Source organism: Pseudoliparis swirei, chromosome 13 (assembly GCF_029220125.1).
Source record: "Pseudoliparis swirei isolate HS2019 ecotype Mariana Trench chromosome 13, NWPU_hadal_v1, whole genome shotgun sequence".
Taxonomy (NCBI): domain Eukaryota; kingdom Metazoa; phylum Chordata; class Actinopteri; order Perciformes; family Liparidae; genus Pseudoliparis; species Pseudoliparis swirei.
The window spans coordinates 13,840,474-13,867,696 of record NC_079400.1 but is presented as its reverse complement, the minus strand read 5'-3'; the positions used below and the strand labels follow the sequence as shown (position 1 = coordinate 13,867,696).

General features: G+C 46.3%; 1 protein-coding gene across 1 annotated transcript; it reads left to right on the top strand.

Annotated features, from left to right (window-relative positions):
- Window positions 1-186: 186 nt before the first annotated feature.
- reep3b (receptor accessory protein 3b) lies at window positions 187-26,721 on the top strand. Its single transcript, XM_056429429.1, has 8 exons — window positions 187-513; window positions 10,944-11,016; window positions 15,774-15,850; window positions 16,962-17,082; window positions 17,176-17,289; window positions 20,932-21,097; window positions 24,523-24,656; window positions 24,782-26,721. Exons 1-8 carry the CDS (start codon window positions 482-484, stop codon window positions 24,851-24,853), a joined length of 789 nt encoding a protein of 262 aa, XP_056285404.1. The 5' UTR covers window positions 187-481; the 3' UTR covers window positions 24,854-26,721.
- The last annotated feature ends 502 nt before the right edge of the window (window positions 26,722-27,223 follow it).

Below are 27,223 nucleotides of genomic sequence, written 5' to 3'. Positions count from 1 at the left end.
GGGGAACGAATCAGAGCGCAGGGTCAGAGGGTTTGAAATTCCACCGCTTCTGTCAAACGCAAAAGTCACATGGGCCAACTTGGCCAATCAATTGCAGTGTGTGTTTGTTGTAAACAGACGGTACTGGCCAATAGTATGCTCGGAAGGCCGTTCACTTCCTGGTTACGTCAGTGGCTATCTGAGCAGCGTTCTCGGGAGTCAAGTAGAGGGAAGGAGGAGACTGGAGGGGATGAGAGAAACAACAGGAGTCATATTGGGTAGCCATTCCACCGCTTAGCTATGGCTACACATATACAAAAGAGATCGGACGTTTTTTACTGACACGTGGATTGTTTTGACGTACACCGGAACAAACTAGGAGCTGGTCCTGGAGTCGAGTGGCAGAGGACGTTTGACGTTACAGCGGCACGACTAGCCTCCCGAGCCATTAACGTTATCACCGCTGGGCTATTCTTCCACCGACACAACGAAGACAGAAAACATGGTATCCTGGATTATATCGAGAACCGTTGTGTAAGTACCAAGATATTTGAGAGTACGGTCCCTTTAACTCCCATGAAGAAAATTCGGGCAGCGGATAGGATCTCGCTTAACTTTGTTAGCTCGCTCGGCTAACTTGTTGTCGTCCTTGGGCTAAGTTGTGGCTTCGGTCCCTTTAATTTTTCGCAAAGTGCGGAGACTTTGTCAACAATAAACGAAATACCGTGAGTCCGCGAACAGCTACCGGGCTCAACAAAACGCAAGTAGCTAGCCTTGAAGCTAATGCTAAAGCTACCATATTGTTTATGAATCAAGGCCGTACACACACATTTGACTGGAGACCGCCATGAAACCATACGTCACTTCTTTTAATGAATTATCGGTGACGTATAGCCTTTCAAGTCGGGACATGTCCCTCCGTGAAGGAGTGTCGGGTTCCACTGTTATATAGAGATATTATTAGCTAGCCGTGCCCCGGTGTAACCTGGCAACCACACCGAGAGCGAGCCAACAGGAAGGAAGACGAGTTCAACCGGATCAATCAGTCAGAGGCTTTTGGCTTGCCACTGGAATTAAGTCACAAATTCATATTTAATATTCTGATGTGTTCAATTTTGGTTCATAATCGCTTCCTTTTTTTATTACCTAAAAAGCATACTTTTAATACCTTTTTCTGTTGCTATCTCTCTCCCTGTTTCCCTTTGTGTTTCTCTGCCCGTATACATTCAGCAACAGCAGTTGTAAAACTTGGTTTAATGGAGGATAGGAATGTGGTGGAAAAGACAGAAGGGAGTGGAGGACAAATACGAAAAGGCCTCTCCTTCTTTTTTTATGGAATTTTCAACCACCAGGTCTCTGTTGTGAGATATTGAACTGGTTAGGGGTCAGGTGTGGGTCAAGTTGAGCTGTTTAAGAACTCAGACGTGTTAGAACCTTTCCAGAACTGTGCTGCAACTGAACCACTGAAAGTACTACAGTACATCAAGCACGTTGCTGCTTTGCAGTATGTCGTCCAGCATTTTGCCAGTGACACGTTTTTGTTGTTGTGGCTCTTTACACTAGTATTATTGTAGTAACAGTGTGTTTTTGTTGTTGTTGATCTTTATAATAGTATTATAGTAGTAACAGTGTGTTTTGAAGTTGTTACAGTGACAAATGAATGGCATCTGGAATGATACTCCCTGCTTTCCATTGTTTTTGCAGTTTTAAGAAAATCAACATTGGGATTCTTTAATTCACGAATAATAAAACTGGCATATGTTAGGATCCACAGCTACCATTAAACCCCAAACTAAACTTGAGCACATCTGGAGTTCAGTAATGTCATGCAGTGCAATGTCTGCTTTTACTTCTTGCTCTAACTAATGTGGAAGTACGCTGACCTATAGATTCTGTTCTCTGGGGCGTGTAGGGCTTGTATTCCTGATGGGTGTCCTTTGCCCATGTCAGCAGCTTTAAAAATGTAATAAAAGAAATTGATGTAGTGAGGGAGTGGTTCAGAAATTGAAATTGCCTGGTCATGCAACAGTTAAAGAAAGTCAGACACTGTTTTTTCCAGCCCTGTGAACGGCTATTTTAAGGCAGCAGCCTGCAAAGCCTGCAAGGAATGGTTCCGAAATATTTGCGTCTCTTCTAGTCCCTATTTCTTTCTCTCTCTCTTTCTCTTTCTCATTGGTGTCAAACAGCTGCTGATATTGTCCCCAAGGGTCTGGACCTCTATGGTGATAATTATGTCATTGCACAGCTGTGTTAATGTGCTGAGAAATGAAAAAAACAGCAACAACACAGGAGGTGAACACCATGACAAGCTCCTCTGATGCAGAGACGTGCAGCTCAGCGGCGTGTTTGTTGGAGTCGATTGTTCTAAATTGCGCAGGTGTTTTTATGACACTCGAGTCATTAATTATTGATACCTTTTATGCTCGCAAGTTGAATTTTCCTGACGTTTTAAAACGGCAGGTCACGAGTTGGAATGCTGTGTGCGGCCTTCCTTCCTGCTCGCTTCTCTTTAGCAGGCTGAAGAACAGGCCTTTCAGGACCAGGAGGATGCATGGTGTGCCTTCAGTTCAACTATGTTCACAGGCTCACTGGTGAATCACATTCTCATGGAGCCAAATCATTTGCTTATAGCCAAAATATGCAGCTGTTTGAAAGGCCCTGAAAACACGCGATGCAATTGTTCAATGTGAAAACATCTCCTTCAAACTACCATAGTTATTCAAGTTTCTCACCAACACTACATTTGACATGTTCACATGTGAACACATCTGGATAACGTTGGAATGTACTATCATCGAACAGAACCTGAATGCACCATAATGTAAACTAAACGCTACCTCGGTAAGTTGGCCGTTTGCATGTAATTAAATATGGATTAGTTATTTATTATCAGAGATCACAGACTAGAAAAGCATAAATCATGTGCTGATCACTTATCCGACTGACTATCGGCAGATAACGATCGTCAGTCAAACTTTATTTCACACTGTGATGGTTGACATTTAACTGTGTATTTAATCTGCGGTTCTCATGCGTGCCGAAGCGTGAGGGGGGATCCGATCCGTACGGGTCACGGATCGACAGTGGTCCTTCACACCACCTGTAACTTCTCATTCAGCACCCCGCTTTAGAGCTGTGATGTGAACCTGATCTCAGAAAGGACTCAAGAAAGAAAGAGTTTGGATTTATCTGACCGCTTGTATTAATGGATAATTAAAATATACACTACCGTTCAAAAGTTTGGGTTCACTTAGAAATTACTATTTTTCAAAGAAAAGCACTGTTTTTTTCAATAAAGATAACATTAAATTAATCAGAAATACACTCTCTACATTGTTAATGTGGTAAATGACTATTCTAGGTGGAAACGTCTGGTTTCTAATGAAATATCTCCAGTGGTGTATAGAGGCCCTTTTACAGCAACGATCACTCCAGTGTTCTAATGGTACATTGTGTTTGCTAATCGCCTTAGAAGACTAATGTCTGATTCGAAAACCCGTGCAATTATGTTAGCACAGATGAAAACAGTTATGCAGGTGATATAAGCTATACAACTGGCCTTCCTTTGAGCTTGAAGTTTGTAGAACAAAATTAATATTTCAAATATTAATCATTATTTCTAACCTTGTCAATGTCTTGACTGTATCTTATATTCATTTGATAAATAAAAGTGTGATTTTTCATGGAAGACACGAAATTGTCTGGGTGATCCCAAACTTTTGAACGGTAGTGTATATATTTTATTTAACCAGGAAAAACCTCCATTGAGATTAAATCTCTCCTTTACAAGAGTCTCCTGGCCGAGACGAGCAGCAGCACATCAAACAAAGTTTCAGACATACAACATGAAACAGTGACGGATAATTAAAAGAAAAGAAAAACGAAAGATAATTTTTTAGATCACAGCATGAGTAAAACCAAAACTAAGACTCAAGTCATCATATTCCAGTTCACACAGGTGCACATAACTCAGTCAAAAAAAAGCATCCACAACCAGATGAACCTTCCTCCAACTCTTTCAATCTATTTTTAAAAACACAGAAAGAAAGATTTTTTAAAAAGAAGAAAAATGGAGGATGCAACGCATTGAGATGGAGCTGTGAGCCCAGTGAAGATCCATGCTGCTATGTAATCACATCTTCATCTGGTCTCTACTCTCCAGCTGGTCACCCTTTAAGTCTCGTTTGTTTTGCACTGCCTCCGTTGGCACAGCGGCCATCCTCTCACTCTTACTCCTCTTACTCCTCTCACTCTGTTCCCGTCGCTGCATCTCCCCACAGCACTGCGCTGGAATTTTCTGCCTGCATGCAGGACCTAACATTTAAAAAAAAAAACATAGCAGCTGATGGTGTTTGCATGAGCGACAAGTTGGCAAACTGTTCCGACATTTGAATGCTGTCTTCCACACACTGTGCAAAGCCCCGCCCCTCAGCGAAAAGACAAAGACCAGGGGAGAGGAGAGCAAATAGCAAGACAGGCATCATGTCGTACAGCTTCTGCCTTTGGTTAACAGTGACTGTATGTTTTTGGAGATTAGTTAAAGAAAAAAGAATCCATTTCAATCCCGCGGGCGGTTTCCGAGGGCGTTAACTCGGTGAGCTCACCATGAGCATCATGACCGAAACAGGATGGTACGAGCTTGGAGAAGTCCTAATGAACCAGGCTTCTTTGTTAAATGTGTCCCCTGTGGAAGTCGGTGGCTATTGTCATTAAAAAGACATTACAAGCTATCTCGGTGTTCTTCTGCTTCCAGGAATATGCCAAACTGAGTGTGATGATACGTCAACCTCTTTGTTTTATTGTGGGAATATTCACGGAGCTGTGAGAGCAGTCTGATGGAGTATGCCGTTTACTTCCCCAGGAGGGAATCCTCTGGGTATATGTGTGCAGACCTGAACTGTAACCAGTCTCGTTTGCTGGAGCAGCAGTTCTCTCAACAATCCTCCCTCTGTGTTTTCATAGGGGGAGGGAGAGAGAGGGGGGGGGGGGGTGTAAATCATGTAATCCAATTCTTATTCCTGAAGCTCAAACCAGATGGTGCGAGCTCGACTCTGGGATGGAGATCTACGTTTTTCCTCTCTCTCTCTCCTTCGTCTTCTCTGTCTCTGTGTTTCTCCTGTTTTTGTTGCCCTTGTTCTCTCTCTCTTTTCCTTTGCTCTCTCCCTCTCTTCTCCCCCTCTCCCTCTCTTATCGTCCCACCCCCCCTGACTCCATCTGGTTGTTGGTGGTATACGGTGTCAGGAAACTGGGGAAATTGACCTGGAGCCCAGAGTCAAGGTCTATCTAAAAGCTATTTTCTCAGCTGCGTGCAGAGAAAAAGAAAGAGGTGGGGGGGCTATTGAAATGGAAAGAGGGGGAACAAGGAAGGCGAGAAGGGAAATGGAGAGATGGTAGTTTTAATATGAAGATGGGGCCCCTGCTTTTCACCAAATTGTCTCATAACATTTTCGGGTGCACGTTTGAACTTCGTTTCTTTCTGTGAAACTGGGTTTACTCGCTAAGACGGGAACGCAGGTTCAAGACGGAAACATCGATGTCCGTCAGGGCAGTGAACGAACCGAGATACGAGAAGAGAGAGAAGGCGGGGCTGTCACGGCCTTCCGCTAAGGCCGCCTACCCGGAGGAGGCAGAGGAACACGAAACAGAGAAAAGGGGCTCTGGTGGGAAAGAGGCTGTAACTCACGGCGCTTTGTGTACCTCGCGGTACTTTGTGTACCTCGCGGTACCTACAGGTTTTTTCGGGAAAAGCAAAATAAATGCAGAACACAACTCGTCCCTTCCAATCCAAAAAGTTGCCGTAGTTTTAGGTTGACTTCATTTCACACGTGATGTGTTCAAGGACCGTCGGAAAGATATAAATCTGGCGAAGATTACGTTTCTTTAAAGTTCTGGCCGTGATGAACGGTGAAGTTTGGCAATTGTAAAAGAAGAGGAAACCTACCGCGAGAGGTGTAGAAGGTTAACGGGGAACAACCAGTTGTAGGTTTGCCATAAGGCTTGTTTTTCCCGGCCTTCGATGGCCTAGCCGCTCCAGAGGAGCTCTCCAGAACCCTTCCCCCACAAGAACGATCTCACAGGTGAGAGAGTGACACCTGTGCGTAGAGTGAAATGGCACCATTCATTTGTAAGAAACTTTAAATCAAAAGGCCTGGACTGCAGAATTCAGGGGGCTTGATGTTAGCAGCTTGTTGTTGTTGTTGTTGAGCTTGATTATTACTGTCTTTATGTCCTCCACGCTGCGGGCCCAGCCAAGTGTGTGAGCGGGAGCTCTGACTCCACTCTCACTGCAGTCAAAGCCAATCAGGAGCAATTGAGGCACAAATACTATTATCACTACATCAGCAATTGCTTTTCATTACCCAGCAGCCAAACAAAGGGCCTCTCACCGCGCTGCCGTGGAGCAACCGCACAGCGCCTGCTGCTGCTCCGGTGACCACAACACACGCGGGTCAGAGGGGGCAGGCTGTGTGTTTTCAGCTTCTTACTTTACGGTCCAGCACCATTATTCTGCACATTGGTGCAAATATCAAGCCCAGTGAGTTCACAGTGAGATGTGGACTTGAACAGAGAGCATGCACGCTCTGGCAGCCTTTCTGTTCCTATAGCAACAGCAGGGAAATAAACGGATGTGGTTCTTGGCGGCTCGCCCGCCGCTGAAGGGACTCTGGTCAGTGTGTCTGCATCCACGGCTTCAGGGCGGCTGTTATGGTGAAATCCTCCACATCTCCAGGGCTCGGCGTGGGTTGAAGGATCCCATGCTCCTCTATCGACATCCATCCCGTGCTCCTCTATCGACATCCATCCCGTGCTCCTCTATCGTCATCCATCCCGTGCTCCTCTATCGACATCCATCCCGTGCTCCTCTATCGACATCCATCCCGTGCTCCTCTATCGTCATCCATCCCGTGCTCCTCTATCGTCATCCATCCCATGCTCCTCTATCGTCATCCATCCCATGCTCCTCTATCGTCATCCATCCCATGCTCCTCTATCGTCATCCATCCCATGCTCCTCTATCGTCATCCATCCCATGCTCCTCTATCGTCATCCATCCCGTGCTCCTCTATCGACATCCATCCCATGCTCCTCTATCGTCATCCATCCCATGCTCCTCTATCGTCATCCATCCCATGCTCCTCTATCGTCATCCATCCCGTGCTCCTCTATCGACATCCATCCCGTGCTCCTCTATCGTCATCCATCCCATGCTCCTCTATCGTCATCCATCCCGTGCTCCTCTATCGACATCCATCCCGTGCTCCTCTATCGACATCCATCCCGTGCTCCTCTATCGTCATCCATCCCGTGCTCCTCTATCGTCATCCATCCCGTGCTCCTCTATCGTCATCCATCCCGTGCTCCTCTATCGACATCCATCCCGTGCTCCTCTATCGTCATCCATCCCGTGCTCCTCTATCGACATCCATCCCGTGCTCCTCTATCGACATCCATCCCGTGCTCCTCTATCGTCATCCATCCCGTGCTCCTCTATCGTCATCCATCCCGTGCTCCTCTATCGTCATCCATCCCATGCTCCTCTATCGTCATCCATCCCATGCTCCTCTATCGTCATCATCCCATGCTCCTCTATCGTGGCCCACACATCATCCCATGCAAACCCGCCGGGGTAACGGGGCAGAAGAACAAGTGGACACCAGGGTATCCATGCATCCATACCACATACCACTCTCGCCTCTTCAGATTTCTAAAATATTTGGTCGATGAAATCCAAACCGCATGTTGGTCCGGCAAAAACGAGACTGTACAGGACGACATGGCATTTCTTTAGTCTGTGTGGATTCAAGCCGAACAGCCAACCGGAGTGCTCTCTGTCAAAATAATACAATTAAATATATGTATTGTAGATGATGACACATCAAACTGAATTTAAAGGTTGCATTATAAGCCAATTACATGTGAAAATAGAGTGGCTGACTATCTCATGTTCCCATGTTCATGCAATATTAACCATATTAACCAGTGCATTAGTGGCCGCCTCCACACTCGGCTCACAGAGAAATGACCAAGTGAGAGTTCTGATCTAACAAACCCATTAGGCCACTGAAGGGGAGAAGTGACGACAGAAAAAGGCAAAAGAATGCATGTCAGCTCTTTGTATATTGAAATGATGAAAACAACATGCATACATACAAGCTCAATGAACAGAATTCCTCCCATCAGCCTTTGAAATCCTCCAGGACGAGCAGGATTGTACTGAACTACATTCTACAACAAAGTGCAGTACGACGAGGGTCAGTGTCCCCCCCCCCCCCCCGTCCTGCAGCATCCATTTCCCCCGAAGAAAGCAAATGTATAGCAGCGCTGTGTGTGTGATTTGTTTCGTCAACACCTCTTTATATCTGATTGATCTAGAAACCTGGGAAAAGCTCCAGGAATCTGACAAATACAACGTTGCCGTCGTGTAATCCAGCCCAGTAGATCTGCAGAGTGCACGCACACACACAGACGCACACACACACACAGTCCTATCAGGGAGAATATATGGTCTGCTGCTTAGAACAGAGCGAGTGGACAAGCTGCCCTTGTTACTGGGTGTCTGTGAGCGTGGGTGTGGGTATTCATTCTTTTGGTTGTGCTTTCACTGTGTGTGTGTGTCCGTGTGTGTGTCTTGTGTAGAAAGAGAGCTCTGTGTGTGTCAGTGGTTGGTGTACAGTAGTCTCAGTCTCATCTAAGTGGTTCGTCCTTTCTTCTTAATTATGGCACTTATCTCCCCTCTGAGGTGAAGACCACAACATGGTTCAACCTTTAGTTTTTTTTCTTAGCTTGCCCAGTCTGGGATGTGGGTCACAAATCTAAAACCATTTTTACTTTGCCCGTCGTCATTTCTGTTTTAAAAAAACAAACAAGGATTCAATCTGCATATGAGACTCTTGAAATGACAAGCTTAACCGGAGCTGAGTATTTATAATCAGACGTGTTATTATAGAGTGTAAATGTTATCTGAGGGGCGGAGAGCAGCCAAAGCAGTGAGATGTTCATGAAATAAATATATCACTGATTAGTTTCACATACTTACCGTTATAAGCTCTCAAGAACTGTTTACATGCACCAAATAGGATTTCTTTTGCCCTCCATTATGAAAAATACAATATTCCTAATGGGCTGGTACCATGGCTAATAAAACGGAATATTCCACTAATATTCTTTTTATACATACGACTGTGTGTATCCTGATTTATGTAAAAATATTCTCTTGACTCCATTCTCTCCTGTTGGAGAGGTCGATACCCTGGCATGTCGTTTACTAAGTTAAAATATGTAACGTTTACATGGCAGGAACCGTTCTGCTTCTTTGGGTCAGTGTTTTTTTCACAAGGTTCTCCACCAGTGTGCGGACACACACCTCTTTTATTCCCTCACCGCTAAAAGGTTGACTTTGAGATTATTTGCGCATATCCAATAACCCGTTGATGTCCGAGTGCGTCTTGACGTTTCTCCGTAGCGGTGCTTCTCCGTCCTGCAGCTCTGCTGCAGACTGTTGGCGAGTTGGTTAGCAAATCACAGGAGCTGCTCGTAAAACAGTGAGAGGCTAATTAAAAACCTCCACGAGGACGCGTGTTCTCAGTGAGCCGTGTACATGTCCAAAGAATGCTCCGACAACCAGAATAATATCAACATATCTCTAAATCAGGGGAGGACATTTAGATAATTTTTTTTGGGGGGGGGGGCGGTAATTTTCCCCCCACTGACTGAAATCCAGGGCATTTAAAAAAAATTGGGTGCACTTTTTTAAAGCTTGTGATATAATATAATATATAATAACCTTTGTTCAAAAATGATAAATATACTTATTTAGGCTTAGAGTATGAGCAATTGTCATAAAAATGGTAATAAGACTTAGGCAGTAGTCTACAGATTCAAAGTGTTTTCTTAGATTCTTTTAATAAATATAAAACATAAATAAGACGATCATATTCAATTTTATTCTTATTTATTTGTGGTTCTTTTTATTACAACTTTTTCTTTTTTATAATTCCAAATTATAATTATTGTATTGTTTTTTTTACAGCTGGGACAGATACAACAAAGAACAAAAAAAATGCTAGTAAATTATCGAAATTATGGGGGCATTTTTTGCCAACAAATATATTTCTTGGGGGCAGTTTTGACCTTTGCCCTCCTGTATTTCTGACTCTGCCCTAAATCCATTTAGAATAAGACATTCAGAATATCCAAAGGAAATATGGTGTTTACATTAGCCATGTCCCCATTGGGATTCATGACACATCTGGAATACTAGTGGACTCTGAGTGTGCGTGAGGTCCCAGTGAGTCGTCATCGTCTCCCAGAGCTTTGGTTTAACCTACAGATCGTGACATTTAAAACGTCTCCATCCTAAATTCCATAGCGCTTAAACAATGTACATTTTGTACATTGCAAATACTTTGTTAACCAACCCCACATTCCCCGAACTGCTGCAGGAGATTACAGAGAACATTGAGTCGTTGTCTTGTGGTGTTTTGGACTCCGGGTCAGAACCCGATGGTAGCAGCTTCTACATACGTTTCCCAGTCCTGCAGGAACAGATGAGGGCTTTTAACTGGGGGCAAATTGGGAGTTTTTTTAGTGTGTAGGCCTCTGTATACTTTGGGTTCTTCCGTATTGCCATTTTGGTTTTAAGTGTAAAATCCGTGTGTGGATCGTAGGACCCGGACAGAGAAGACGGGAAAACGGGAAACAGAGATTCAGTGCTACGGTGCTTCCTTTCCCACCATGTGTAATCCCCACACACTAATCCAAGAGGCCTGTGTTACGTCTGCCCCCATTAGCATATTCAAACCATCTTTAAATGATTGGCAAGCAGGACGATGCTCTCCCGCATCCAGGCGGGGCCGTCAGTGGTGTCACAATGTTTCCGGGTTCGGGAGAACCATTTACTCAAAGGGGCGTTGGGGTTGCCGTGTGAAATGAGAGGCTTCATGTTGTGTTCTCTCTCTCCGCAGGCTGTTCTTCGGGACTCTGTATCCTGCATACTACTCGTACAAAGCCGTCAAGACCAAAAACGTCAAGGAATACGTAAGTACGCCAGCATCACTCGGCATGTGTTGACGACCCTCTGGATTCAATTTAGTTCATTTAGTATAGCCCAACATCACAAAGTCCCCTCAGAGGGCTTTACGATCTGCATACACAACCTCCCTGACCTTTGACCTCACATCGGATCAGGAACAACTCCCAAAGTTTATATGATACGTGTGTGTGTGTGCGGTAATCAGCTATTGCGTTTTCACTACCCTAAATCCTTTTTTTCTTTTTCTTTACAAACCAGAAAGAAGTTGTTGTTCTTGAGTAAAATAATGTTATGTATATTTTGTTGTTGTGGCTTGTTAGTGCAGAGAACGTTGCGTCCATCTGAACGGAAACGGAGGCGCTACTTTTGTGCGTGTGATCCTGTCAGATTAATAAATTGAGAAGTTGCCCGTTAAGTTGATGACGCTACCTGCTGTATTATTATTAATTTTTACCTGCATGCGGCGGGTTGGCAGGTTAAGAATCAAGATATTGAAATGGGTTCAGCGCTCCTTCTCAACCATGCCCTAACAGTGGGAAGGCAGTGGCTCCGCCTCCTGTCACTGCTATTCACCAAAGACGGCGTAGGCCGAGCGTCCTCTGGGCGCTCCTCGACCAAAGGAATACTTCCTCGGCTAACACCGAAGAGATTCTCTTGAAAGAATCAGACAAAATCTCCACTTCACTGGAAATGAGCCAACGCGTTTATTTTCAATTAGTCGTTCAGTTTGAAAAAGAGCAGAAAAACTGACCAATCAGCTCAAGAAATGGCAACTAAGACTAAAGCGACTCATCGGAAACCAGATTGTCCTTGAAGTGGCCCAACATGCCCGATTCTATTGAGCTTTACACGTCAAGTATTCTCGAGGACCATTACATGTTTCCAGAATTTTAAATACAAACGAGACAAATCTCTATTGGAGAATAGATGTTTGGGTTCAGGTTGGAGCCCCCTCCCTCTTCTACTTCAGAAACTCTGATTCCCTTAATCCCAAGGGCGTGACCTTAGCATGCTGCACATTCATTTCCAGGGGTGAGTGTTAGCCGAGCGTTACTGCTGATGGTTCTGCAAGTCAATGAGAACTCTCTCCGTCTGAAGGGTTGCATGGGACATGCATATAGATGTGAGGGGCTGGGAGGCGGCTGATGTAAGTAATGCCAGAGAGAGTGAAATCCCAGAGTGAGGAACACACTCACACACGGCTTAACCACCGCCGCTCACAGATGGAGCGCTCGGCCTCCTCCTCTTTGTCTCTCCATCTGCTGCTGGTACCGATTCTCAGGTCCACGCTCGGTTGTCGCGTTGACGCAGTTTGGTCGGTCGAGGCGAGGACGGCGAGCTGCATGAGGACTGTGGAAACGCACGCCGTCTCATCCAATCGTCCTGCAATGCATGCTGCCTTTGTTACGGCCCTGAATAAGGGGAGAAATAATCAGTGATATTGTGATGTTTTCACAGCAAGCTGATTTACTAGAATGACTTAGACACATTTACAATATAAACATTAACAAAACAAACAGCATTGTTACATAGATACATCATCAACAGATGAACCAAACAACACAACTGCATTTCACAGCGATGAGCCTAGCCAACGGGCTAATCGGCGCTAGCGCTACATGGACAAATACCCTCTACACTTTTATCTCTGCACTTATTTTAACAACAACATACATTCTCTCGCAGCCTCGGACTCATCACAAACATTTCACCACTGCAGAAAAACGTCATCCTACCTGAATAAGGGGAGAAATAATCACATGAGTGATATTGTGGTGTTTTCACTGCAAGCTGATTTACTAGAATGAGGAAAACACCGCGAAATCCACCCGAGTATCCAGGCGCAGCCAAAAGCAATCGACCCCAGATATCTGATCAGGCTACTCAGCAGATGACAGACAAAACAATTTCCAATCAACCCTGAACACAAATAGAAACAATAAAACATGGACAAATCACCATTCAAAATAACAACAGATCAACAATAGCATTTACACTTTTTACACCTTCAGGAACCTTAGACCTTGTGTTCACCAGAGATGAAGACTGGGTCTCATCTAACCCAGACCAATTCACCAGACTGAATTCATTTTGTTCATCAGGCCCACACGTGTGGAGGATTGCAGGGTTCATACGGTCATGGAAAAGTCCTGGAATATGTAAATGATTATTTCCAGGCCTGGAAAAATCTCATGGAAATGTGTTATATTGACATGTTAATTCACGCTGAGTTTGAAATAATGAATATGCTTTTAAAAGAAAGACGCTAAAAATGTAAGCAGCCATACTCTCTTTCATGCTCGCACATTTCTCGCGCTGCAAGTGAACGCACCTAAACTGAAAAGACATAAATGTTTTATTCTTTTAATCAAAATATTGTCTCATTCATTTGAGTCATTTATGGTTTTATACGGTATGCTTTGGATTTCTCATTGTTAGTTTAAAAACGACATGTTCTCATTTTTTGGTCATGGAAATTTGGTTTAAAGTCCTGGAGACCTATTGGTCACCATGTGGATGAACCTGTTCACTGGTCATGTGGATGAACCCTGTGTTTGGTGAAACGGGCTCCTGGCTGACTTCCTGGGACCTGATCCTCAGCGTGCCACCGCCAGAGGTTACTCCAGTTCATGGCCGTGGCATGTTGAGCGATGGCAGTTAAAGCCTCTGACCCCGGAGGCCGCTCCGCTCCAGACAAACGGGCCTCTGTGCGGAGCGGTCTGGACCCGGCCCGACTCCGGTCTGGTGTCCCGCCCTGTTAGCATGCTACATGCAGCATCCAGGATGCACTGTGTGCATGTTTATTAATAAGTTTAATTTATTAATATAGTCTATAATCCTAGTGAGTCGTACTCTCCACTCGGAGACAACACTTCTCACTCTTTACGCATTTCTTTCACACATTATTTCTGTTTTTCTTCGCAGTCGCTTCAAAGCTGCTGCCAACGGGGCTCAAACCTTCCTCCATATGTTAAACATTAAAACGGCTCCCAGGAAAGGGAGGGATGATGCCCTTTTAATGCAGAGCAGCCGAGTGGTGGGATGACGGGACCCTCTCGTGTATATGCAGACGGTATAAATAGAACTGTGTGTGTGGGTCTCTTGTCTGGTGTTGGAATACATCCAGCTCTTACTCACGATCAGCGCTGAAAACGTTCCCGAATGAGAGGGGAACGCGGTCTGTGAGATGAAAGACACTTGGAGGGGAATGTCATACATGTGTATGATCCACCGCGAGGCTCTGCTCGGCGTCTCCTGCGCCCCAAAGTCGGTCGAACTAGAACACACAGGAGGAGATAATAGTGAGAATTGAATATGACGCAAAATCCCCAAAACATTACCAAGCAGCCGAGTATCTGGTGACGTGTTAAACTATGACCGGTTTAAAGGAGGACATGTCCGTTCCCTGATGGACGAGGACCTCAACCCTCTTACGTTGACATGGTTGTTGTTTTTTTACTGTTTGAAGTATTTCAAAGTTATTTCGCCCCCATTGGTCCGTCTCCTCTGCCGTTCACCATTAGCACAGAGCAGTCGGCTGTAAAGAGCCGATGTCAGGTGTTTTCTCTTTTTTCTTCCCTATTCTCTGTTAATGGAAAGCAGTTATTCAGAGACGGGGCCAGTAAATGTCTGCTTTAGCCTCAGGAAGGCAAAATGGCTGCTGTGTATTTCACTGAGGTCACCTCTTAATGTCTTTGCCCGCTGATAGAGATATATATATAAGAGAGAGAGAGAGAGACTCACTGGCTCAGTTCCACTCTCTCCCCTTTACATTGTGTGTGTGGGAAGGAGTTCAATATGAGGTCACCAATTAACCAGTCCAGCAGAACTGTGAGTCAGATGTGTGTGAGAGGGATTCTGAGAGTTTGTGTTTTGTGTCCCTCTCTTGTTCTCTCTCTTTCAAATGCAGACTTTACTCACACTCACACGCTGACATTTCATTAGCTGGTGTCAGTGTGTGCTCAGTCATGCGGCAGCGGTCGGGTCTGGCTAATACCAGCAGCCTGTCATGTGACCGTCTGACCGCCACCGTCTACCGCCGGCTTTGATATGGAAATCCAGAGCAGAAGAGCATGGAAAACCCTCGAAGAGGGAGGGAGGGGGAGAGGGAGATACAGAAGGAGAGTAGGGAGAGGGAGAAGGAGATGGAGACAGAGGGAGAACAGAATCCAGCATGAATACAAAGAGTGAAATGAAATTGAAGCTGAGAGGGAGAGAGGTGCGGGGAAAATAAATCATATTATTTACACGGGGAAATATTCAAACAACATAAAAATCTATCTATACTCTTTTGAAATGGACATATTTAATGTTGAATACAACCCGTTCGGTCACTTCCCTGTTCCAGAACAACTGGAGGACTCTCACGTTGTCTGGTAGAGAGGTTTATGATCCATAAATGATGCTCTAGTAAGAGTCAAGTGGACCATAGCGAGTGTGAGGACGCTCTAGGGCGGAGCTAGCTTGTGATGACGGGTTGTCCTGAAACCTTTCAGTGTTTTCCCTTAATGACGGGACTCCTGCTCGCGCAATCGGCCATTTTTAAACTATACCCAACGCCGAGCTGTCCGGTAGAGACGCGTCACTGAGAGGAACTCTGGAGGGAACAAGAGGTTCCTATGTGGTGCTCGGAGACACGACCACCTCCGACCACACGGTCCGCCAGAACCAACACAAGCGGAAAGGTCAGAGGTCTGCGGTGCTTTGTGTGGTGCTCCGTTGTTCACTGTGTGTGTGTGTGTGTGTGTGTGTGCGTGTGCAGGTACGATGGATGATGTACTGGATTGTGTTTGCCCTCTACACTGTGGTGGAGACCGTCACCGACCTCACACTGACATGGTGAGTTACACACACACACACACACACACACCCACACACACACTTAATGATGAATCTATCCCCAGTGGAAATGGTCTTGCTGATATTAATTATGTTGATATATATGTAATTCCAGTGTCAACGAATGTGTCAAAGGCCTTGTAGTAATGAAAATGACAGATGGGGGAACGTGACAACACGTGGCTCTGATATCGGAGCACGGCTGGGACCAATGTGGGAAAGTCTCCCAACAGATTCATCTTTCCTCCTGAAAGGGAAACGTTGGTGCTTTATTCTCCCATGTTTGTGTGTCTAAGGGACTCATGGGGACAACAATGTGTGGCCCTTCATTGAAGGAGCTATAGAGCCCGACAACATTATAGCAAGAACCCGAAACTGTCAAGGTCACGATGACCACGCCCACTTCAATACTCAGTCAGTGGTCGTCACACACAGAACAATCTGACCCGTCAGCGGAGGAAACGGTGGACGTACATTGAAGGTTACAAAGCGGCGTTCTCCCTCATTACTGGACCAATCCAAAAAATGGTGGTCCCCTTTCGTCATTTAGAGAACATGGTAAAGGTTGAAAGAAAGTTAAACTTAACCCGGGTAAGACACCGAGCCGTGACCTGCTCAGCATTGTGTCTTCACGTCTGCAGACGCACAACGACGACCACAGAAGAGAGCGTGGTGGGAGGCGAACATTTATGAGCCACATAATGTGGTCGAAGCATCAGAACACTGGTTGTGATTTGTTTGCTCATTGTGATGCATTATTGATATGTGTGTGTGTGCTTGTGTGTGTGTGTGTGTGTGTCTCTGTCTGTCTGTGTGTCTGTGTGTTCCCCTGTGTGTCTGTGTGCCCCCATGTGTGTGTCTGTGTGTGTGTGTCTGTGTGTGCCCCCATGTGTGTGTCTGTGTGTCTCTGTCTGTCTGTGTGTGCCCCCATGTGTGTGTGTGTGTGTGTGTCTCTGTGTGTCTGTATGTTCCCCCGTGTGTGTGTGTGTCTGTCTGTCTGTGTGTGTCTGTGTGTGTGTGTCTGTGTGTTCCCCCGTGTCTGTGTGTCTGTGTGTGCCCCCATGTGTGTGTGTCTGTGTGTGCGCCCATGTGTGTGTTTGTGTGCCTGCAGGTTCCCTCTGTACTACGAGCTGAAGATAGCCTTTGTGATCTGGCTGCTGTCGCCCTACACCAGAGGAGCGAGCCTCATCTACAGGAAGTGTCTGCACCCTCTGCTGTCCTCCAGGGAGCGGGTATGAGCAGCCGCCACGCGCGTGTTTCCTGTCCTCTGCTGTGTGCTCCATGAGTGTGTCTGCGATGACAGCCATTGATCGTCTCCCCTGCAGGAAATCGATGAGTACATCGTGCAGGCCAAAGAGCGGAGCTACGAGACCATGGTGCACTTCGGCAAGCAGGGACTGAGCATCGCCGCCACCGCCGCCGTCACCGCCGCCGTCAAGGCAAGTGGCGTCCTGTTTGACCGTCGTCTTGAGATGCTACTCAGAAGATGTCGCCGTGTGTTTACCAGAGACGACTCCCAGTCGCAGAGCCGAGGCCGTCGGCAGCCTCACCGGATGGGATGTTCTTAATTCTCTGTTTCCCGTCTGACTCTGCTTGAAAAAGGGCGTTCATGCAGCAAAGCAATGCAGCAGACTGCTCGGCTGAACTCAACCAGTCGGCACAGAACGTGCTCTCCCGGCTCGCTGAGAACACACACACACACACACACACACACACACACACACACGGGCAGATGTCGTGTGTAAATGAGTTGCTGCAGCCAATCGTGAATAAGATCTTAACTTCGCTCATGCTAATGTGTCCGCTGTGAGCAGCTGCCACTCACTGCACAGTCAGTATAGTGTGTGTCTGTGTGTGTGTGTGTGTGTGTGTGTGTGTGTGTGTGTGTGTGTGTGTGTGTGTGTGTGTGTGTGTGTGTGTGTGTGTGTGTGTGTGTGTGTGTGTGTGTGTCTGTGTGTGTGTGTGTGTGTGTGTGTGTTCATAAGCGTGGAGTGAATACCTGAGTGTGTCAGAGTCTCCATTGATCTCCTATCTAAGGCCTCTCTGCACAGAGGTAATCCCAGCCAGTGGGCAATCTGCTATTAAAAGTTCACAGTGGATACCATGGAGCGTGGATAGAGCTTGATGGAGAACATGGGTCAGTAAATCAGAGACACGATGGTGAGGGGAGGAGCGTGATGTATTTAAGGGGTGTCAATACCTGACGGGCACAAAGCCCGTTTAAAGGGGACGCGTCCTGCTCGTGTTCAGGTCCACGCTTGTGTTATGAGGGTACGTGTACTCCAGTCCGTGAGATATAAATATCGTCTAAATATATTTTAAATTACTATCTATTAAAAAATACTAAAAATAGTTATTTAATGAACACTCAATTAAATATAAATGTAAGTTCATAAACTTAATTGTATATATTATGTTCTGAATCAGGTCAGTCTGGACTGTGGCGGAAGATTAAAATGTGGTTTCTATAGTTTCAGTTTACATTCTGCCCAACGACATGTAATTCATCCTCACAGGATTACTGCAGTTCACAGGAGCTCCTCCAGGGGGTCACCAGCTCTTCCAACGCACTCCTTTGAGAACCCGGTCCACTCCGACTCTTCAACTCAATTAGTTTGTGTTGGACTTCAATTTAGCCCCTGTGTTCCCCGAGTCCCAGCTGAGAAATTAATGATGTGTGTGTATATATATATATATATATATAAATAATATGCACAAAGGAGCTCTGGATCAGAAGGATCAATGCCAAGGGAGTGGCTCTATGAAATAAGGGAACTGCAGTGTGTGTGGGTGTGTGTCCTTATAGTGGTACCAGTGTGTCCCTGCTAACCTTAAACAAGCCATTAATCTCTCTCTCTCTCTCCCTCCCTCCTTTGTGTCTCTCTCCCTCTCTCTGGTCTGTGCCTGGCCCGTTTAACCGTCTCTCCCCTTGTATCTCTCCCCGTGTCCTCCTCTCCTGTTTCTGTTGCTTCTCTCTTCTTCATCACAGTTTTAGGTCACATGCTACTTCATGTCCCTTTTTAAAAGCTCTCCCCGTGTCTTTAAGCTGGAGTTTGATGAACCTCGTACACCCCGAGCAGCGGCGTCGCCCATAGAACCGTCGGCCTGAACGCGGCTCGCGGAGCACTGTGAACGACCTCAGCGGAGACCGACTCTGCTTTAGAAACGCATCTCAGCTCTTTATGAGTGAGAAACTCTCACACGGTTCCAGCTGCTACATGCGTCGCCCTCCATTGTGCACGCAGCATGCACGCCTCCTGATCGGCGTGCAGTCTGAGGCTCCTCTGTGCAGCCGCCACAGGTGTGAGGAAGCAGACCCGACCTCGCTGCTTCCTTCAGTTACAGCACAGGTGTCAAACACGAGGCCCGCCCACGTCATTCCATGTGGCCCCTGATGGCATATGATTACCTTTCCCTCAAGACATTTAAGAAAACATATCCTGTGCTTTTATTTTGAAGGTTTCAAATGAAATGGATTTGTAGTGACATTTCTTATGTAGAATATTTCTACACTCAAATAAACTCAAAAAAATTAAATGCACAGAGTTATTTAACAATATGTATTGGGGAGGAGTTTATATGTTTATATGTTTCAGTTCCAACCCTTTGATGCTGATGTGGCCCACGGGGGCCATGAGTTAGACCCCTGAGTTACAGTTACTGTCCCTCAGCAGACGCTTGTTTCCCAAGTGAAGACAATAAGAGCGTTTTAACCACGTGGGCGTACATCAGCATTCTGCTCCACGGCCACTCTGGAACATGTCCAGCGTGACGCTTGACCTGGAGTGGACTCCATGCTGGGTGGACTTGCTGTGGGCTCCGTGGTGTGGTTTCTGTTCCCTCTGTTGTCATTGGGCCGAACCCAGCAGCTAACCCTCTGTTTCTCTTTCCTCTCTCTACTGACGTCCTTCTTCCTTCAGGGTGTGTGTGCTCCACCCGGCTCCTCGTCAGTGTAAGCAGCATGGACAGACTTTTCTATTTCATACCATGACACCATGTCCCCTATGCTTTGGTTTTCTGTTCTGTTACCAGACCTGGTGGCTGGACATCATCCTCTGTTTATTTCCATCTTGTTCTTTGTGTGAAGGAACTTTAACTCTTTGTTTAGAATCTAATTATTCTTCATTTATGGAGGATGTTTCTCCTTCTATTCAACCCGTGCTTTAAACCTTTCATTTCATCATAACACTCGATGTATTCTTCCCGTTTCTGTTTGTTTGTTTTGTTCCTCCGTTGTTGCCGTTTCTCATTTTGTCAACCGTTTCCATGACGACGTCTTCATCATTGTAGACTTTTATTATTTTGTGTTAATAATATCCCTCATGATCATTGCGTTGTGTGTGTGCCTCAGTGCTGAGTGTTGATTTATTGATTCACCTCATCAATCCTTTGTGAAGCGAATGCACAGATATGATCGGAGTGGAGCTTTGGTTAAAGTAAACAAACTAATATCTGTCATTAGATTAGATATTCCTTCATTAGTCCCACAGTGGGGACATTTCAGGAATATGTAATAATAATTTGTAATAATAATAACTTCAGGAATAATTATAATAATATATATATATAATATAATAATAATATGTAATAATGAAATAAGTCCATCACTTTACACATAATAATATCATTTGTAGCAAAGTGGCTTTTTCTTCCAGTAATATGGCCCCTGTGAAGGTAATATATTTTAATTTAAAATGTTTAATTTTTGCTGTACGAGAACAAAAGACGATGTCTTAAGAACCGAGACGAGCCAATTTCAGTTCACAAGACGCAATGCAGTAGTAATAATTCTAAAGTCGGCAAATCTTCAGATTTATTTTAATACTCCGTGAGCCGGAGCCGGAACGTTCAAAGTGAAGCCATGAAAAGCTCCGTGGGCTTTACGAGTCTCTCGAGACGTCACTTCACAGACTCTTCTACCTCGTCTTGAAAAGTCAAACCTCCACATAGTCAGACTTCCCCGTTGTCGTCCAGTGTGACACTCACTTCACGGTGTTGGATCTGGTCCTTCGGTTCCCAGAGAGTTGTGAAGAGCTGTTTGCTGCTGATGTAATCTTGACGTGTGTGTGTGTGTGTCACAGGGTCAGGGCGCCATCACAGAGAAGCTCCGCAGCCTGAGCATGCACGACCTCACACAGATCGGCCAGCAGGACAACGGGGAGGCAAACCAGCTGGAAACGTACGGCAGCCGCTCCACCAACCCCGCCATCAGGAGGTCTCAGAGCACCGAAGCCGCCGACGGAGATGGTACACACACACACACACACACACACACACACAGCCCCTACTCATATGAAACAGCCTGACTTTTACAAGTGGACTCAGGGAAGGTTTCTTTGTCCATAATTCGGCTCGGAGAAATAGTGCCACAGTTTGGGAGAAACACCCCAAATGTGTTCCCTCACATAAGACACACACACACATGCACACACACACATTATGCTCTTATGTCTCATGGTTTGTGTCACACTTTAGTCTTTGTGTTTATTGTGTTGTCTTTGTTGGCTTCCTTCTCTCCATCCTCTTTGATGAGAGATCTGCAGGCAGGCGTGTGTGTGCGTGTGTGTGTGTGTGTGGACTTCCCAGCAGAGGGTATGAGATGAGACTGAGTGGGATGCTGGTGGAATGTCAAACACACACTCACTCTCTCTGTGTTCCTTGTCTCTATCTTTCTCTCCGACACACACACACACACACTCACACGGCCAGTCAGTGAGGCGTGCAGAGGGAGCGAGTAGGGGGATGGGGGTGGAGGAGACGACTGAGATGAATGTATAGGAGGAGAGTGAAGATGTGAGGAGGTGGCTGATGGACAGCATTAGCATACTGAGAGAGGGGACGGCCGTGTTCTGTATTCCGCTCGGCGCCCGCAGAGAGATGTCTTTACCCTCCGACTGCTCCTCTTTCATAGCTCCTTACGGGGGAGGCGCTTTCTGGTGACACCACACAGCCTCTGCTGGGTGTGCTGGAGGTCCTCAGCTCCTCGGAGGGTTTCTCCTCCTTCATTCTTTCAATGGCTTCGTCCAAACTTGTGACTCAGAGGATAATGGTGGGCTATATTTATCTTACTGTCAATAAGTGTGTGTGTGTGTGTGAAGCTCTTCTTCCTCCGTGTCACAGAGCTCCACTGTTGGCCATAAACTACTAAAAACACATCAATGAGCCGCCCTGATGCACCGGATGGCATGTTCCTATATGCACACACACACACACACACACACACTGGAAATGTTCCCCAACACATGCAGTGTTTTCCTGTTTTGGTTTTCTTTTGGTTGACTGTTGTCTTTGTTGGATCTGCTCTCCTTGGTATGCACAAAGAACATTGCATTGATGTAATTCATTGCCCATTAACATGTAATAATACTATTATTAATAATAAGTATTTCGGGGTATATTTTGACTTCTTTAGAGTACAGTGGAGCGATGACAAAGGCGTTATTATGAAACTATGGTTTCCAGACGCTGTCTTGACCCCTCAAGGTCAGCAGGGTTAAAAAAAATACTAAATGTTCTTTTTGTAAATACAAATAAACCTTATACTAATAAAAAAATAAGACAAAATAAAAACGGCCACATCACTTGAGATCTTGGGTTTATTGAGTTGTATTGGATCATCAATCAGGAGAGGAGAGAGGGAGGAGTCTTTGCACTGACATGTGTAACGGAGTCTCATCTGTGGAACAATCGACTGCCTCTGGAGGTCCGGGCTGGGAGAAAGCCCCCCCCCCCCCCCCCCCACACACACACACACCGATACACCAGGCGCCTCTGGAGCCGTGAGAAGATGGCGTGTCGCTGCAGTGCTAGAGTAAAGCTCCACAACAGGCTGAGACCACATAAACAAACCGGACCAGAACACCCGGCTGTGCCTGGGTCCTTCCTGGAGAACAGAAGACCGGGTTCTGGTTCTTAAAACCCTAAAGCTCTCGACATGACAGGAAATTGGAGAGTTGAGGACTCGTGATTCACTGGGAAGACTTTCTTTGGTTCTCCACCGTCCAGACAGAGAGTTCAGGAACATGTTATTACTGCGTTCCCTCAGTATGGGGGGGGGGGGGGGGGGGGGTGTCGGACTGCATGCTCTGGAGACGCTAGTTCCACCTGTGGAGTTGAACCCGTTCCTTCGTGGATGGACCTCACTAACCATGAGGACCCTGGAGGGGTCTGGCCTGGTGATGGATCACCATGTGACCTTCACCGACAGCTTCCAGGTGGTATTCTGGATCCCCACCCCCCCCTTCCTCTGGGGAAGTGAAACGCTGCTCCCAGCGCTGTAGAGTGGGAGGTTGTCTCTCTAATGGACTCCAGATGTGACAGCAGTGGGAGCCAGAACCAGAACAAATGGAAAACACGTCGCTGTTCACACACCAACTCGGGTTTAGGAAACACCGAAGGACACGAATACTGCCTAGGCAAAGGGGGCGTCGGCCAAGGGGTCACACTTTAGGTACTGAGCAGAACCAGAACCATCTCCTCTGGTTGCTGGTTGGGGTCCTTGATAAGTTCTTTTGTTCGTCCCCTGGAGCCAACCACGTATTGTTCTCGCCTTTCAGGGACGAGAACATTCTACAAAAGGTCCAGAGCACTCTTACCAAGATAAGAAGAGACCTCTCGTTTCCACAGTCCATCAGGAGGGAACGCAGTTTGAACTTGAGGAACAGAGTAATTATGACGACTGGGTCGTCAAAGAAAAGAAATGGAATCCATCCCATTCGGACTATAACCCCGAGTGGACATGTGACACCGCGGCGTTGAAGGAGTCTCTTCATACAAAGGAGACGGCGTGAGTTGAATGAAGCGGAGTCCGATCCACAGGCGTCACCCTCGGGATGGAACGGACAGCGCCGTGTTCTCACGCTGCTGCAGGTTCTCCTGGTCGCTGGGACTTCTCCAGCTGTTGTGTTTCTGTGAAGGGAGCGAGGCAGCGAGGCAGCGAGGCAGCGAGGCAGCGAGGCAGCGAGGCAGCGAGGCAGCGCTGGGTTTGCTGGGGCTCTGCTGCCCTCTGCTGGACCGGCCGGCTCCTTCACTCAGCCGGACTCCCTTCACGCCTCCACCCTGATCACCCCCTGTACTCCAGATGTGTGATGGTGCATCAGGTCCAGTGGACGTAGTTCAGGCTCGTCCTTAACACAGCAGTGTTGGTCTGAGCTAGAAGGAGACTTCATCCTGAAGTTCAAAGGGTGTCGTGAATATTGTGTTTATCTATTATAATTATACTCTGACTGGTTATTTTTAATTATATTATGAGGAGAATCAATCTTGTATGAAGACAAATAGTCTTTTATAAGCAGCAACCCAAAAGATCTTTAACTTACGAACCTCCTTAACGTCCGTATGACATCGCTAGCGCCACCAGCTGGTCACATGATGCTGGTTCCTCTTACTTGTGAGACATTTTATTATCTCCTGGAGTCAAATGTCGCCTCACTGGGTGTTTGTCTTCTGCCGTCATGCGAGTCCCACTCTGACTCCTCAAGTACAGATGGCAGAACCGGTGCCCCGGGCCTTATTGAGACTCTCGGGTTTTACTCGTTTAGAACCGGGTCGTCCCAAAGGGAAGAACCCAGACCGTGAGCCCTCAGTACCAGTCACTCTCCCAGTGCAAGTCCAATCCAGATGTTCAGCAGGTCCAGAACACAGCTGTTACTGATTATGTGTGTGTGTTTCAGACTACTTCTATGACCAGGATGAGAGGAGCGAAGAAGAGGCCGAGCCCATCTTCTCTGAAGACGAGGCCGTCACGCAGAAAGGTCTGAGGCGGTCGCAGAGCGTCAAGATCACCAGATCCAAAGTCCGCAGAGACGTAAGTGTCCCCGCCGCCCCACGCGGTGCCGGCCCGTCGTTGTTGTTGTTGTTGTTTATGGATCTGTGTATTTCCTTTGAAGTCCTCCTGCATCAGCAGCTCATCCCCGTGTCCTCTGTCTGCAGGCTCGTTACGGATCCCTGAAGATTAAAGGCAAGAAGAGGCCCGTGCTGAGCGCCGTCAACTACGGCGTGTGAAAGGAATACACACACACACACTCACACACACACTCACACTCACACTCACACTGCACTGATCGGTGGATGGTGTTCCAGCTCTCCTCCGTCGTGACGGAGCTCTTTTTAATGTCTCTGGCGATGAGCTTCCTTGGGACATGTGTGTTTTCATATCTACATTGATCCAGAACCAGCAGCGCCACCACGACCCGTTCTCTGGGAACCTTTGATGTCCGCCTTTGGGTTTAGTGGCGTACATTTCCTGGAGGACTTTCGTTTGTCGATCATTGGAATTGTAGCGGTGACGTTATCGAGCGTCTTTTAGTTTCATTCAGCACTTTGTGTTTTTACCTTCAAGGAGCTCATGAACTTTAACTCGTGGCTTAACGAGAGGGGAAGTTATTGTTTGACAAACCCTCTCAACATCTGCATCCAACAGCTTCATAACATTACACCTGTTGGTTATTACATTGTGGCTTTTACCTTGTGTCCACTAGGGGGCAGCATTACAAGCTAAAATGACCCTTCTATAGTCGCAGGAGCTTATTAACACGCCATGGAACTCAACCCTCAACCTGCTGTGAGCTCGCACGGGTCATTTAAATGATGACGTCATGGACACGTTCAAATGTGTTCTCAGAAAATTACATTGTTTTACAGAGAAACTTTATAACTCGAGCTGTTTGACAGCGATATGAAACCCTGAGCTGCAGTAATGATGACCAGTTAACACCCAAACAGCAGCTCCCATTGATTTGTGTTTTTTCACCGTGGCTTCTGATTGGCTGCCGTGGGCGGTCGCTCAGCTGCCCCGCCTCCATCACCAGCTGCTGAGCAGAGGCCGGTTTGGGATTGATCTGGCTTTTTGCATTTTTTTATCAGTAGTTTTATTTTTTTACTGCTAACATGATGCAGAGTTCAAGACATTGTGATTGGCTCTGACACGTGACCACCAGCAGAGGAAGAGGAGGAGGAAGAGGACGAAAGGGAAGCGTAAACCAATGAAACAAAGGGATCCTTGGGCCTTTGTGAAGGCCCACAGCTCCTGTTCCACGAGTCATGACTCATTCCTGTTCTTCTGGCTTTCTACTCATGTATTCTTTTGGCTGTGTGTCTTGATCACAACCCTGGTTGTACATTTTTGTATCAACGAAGATTTGTTTTTAGTTATTTAAATTACTTGTGTGTGTCTTGTTTGTGTGTGTGTGTTATCTTTAAATCAAGTCTTTTGTATATTAACCACCAGTTTTTGCACATGTACCTCCTCCCAAACCTTTTCCTTTGTGTTATCAATGCTGTTATTGCTTGTCATCTCATGTTCTAATGTACTTTGCTGTGGGGGGAGGGGCCTAACCACTCTGGATGCTGATACTAACGGCCCTCCAGTGACATGTTGAGGTTTGGCTTGTTGCCTGGTGGTGGTCTCTTCAGGGACCGCCTTCAGAAAAGATGTCTTTTAATTGATTTGATCAGGGCCAGAATAACAGGTCATAACTGTGGAGGAGGTGAAACCGATGGATCTGAAGTCATGTTATGACTCACCTCGTGCTCACCTCCCAGTGAAGACACCTCCCTCCAGGTCTCCTGGTTGATACCAATGCAGGTCAATGGAAGAACCAACAAGAGGTCTGGAGACGCATGAGGGAGCCTCACTAAGTGAATGATGAGCTTTAGACGAGGTCTGACCTCCAGAGCTCTGATCCACCAGAGACTAGCCAGACCTCCTCGGGTCACGATGCCTTTTGTTGCTCACAACTAAATATTGATACCAAAGCTTCAAGTGCTCACCGAGAAGCTGTGGGGCTGAATTTATTTGTATTTGATCTGTGTGGTTAAAATATCTGGTGTGTGTGGATTGTAAATGCAATAAATAAATTAATCTTTTGTTACGATGGTTCAGTGATATTTTTTGGCCGTTCCTATTTTTATTTTATATGAAGCAGACGCTACACGTTGTTTTAGTTTGTTGCCCAAACAGCAAAATACGACATAATAATAATCTCATATATCATCTGAGGAGAGGGTGCAGGGTCAGCTCCGCCCACTCTTGGCTGCAATTATGAATCCATGGTTTCAGGGTCATGTGACGCGACCGGACCCTTTGAAGGACCAGCTGATCGCATATGGAGCCCCTGTAGCACCGGGACTCATGGTTCGAATTCAGAAAGGACAGACCCCCCCCACCCCCCAAAAAAATCCACCAATTCCATAAATAATCTCGTTATTTATTCAGCGTCGGCTGTTTTTAACCGTCACAAAGTGTCGTGGGAATAACTGACGCGTAGGGAAAGAGTTTCAGAACTCCAGGTTCTGCCGACTGGCCGATCGGATTGTCATTTAACTTATGGATGTATTGCTGTGTGATGTAATGATTGTGTATTTACTCGAGTG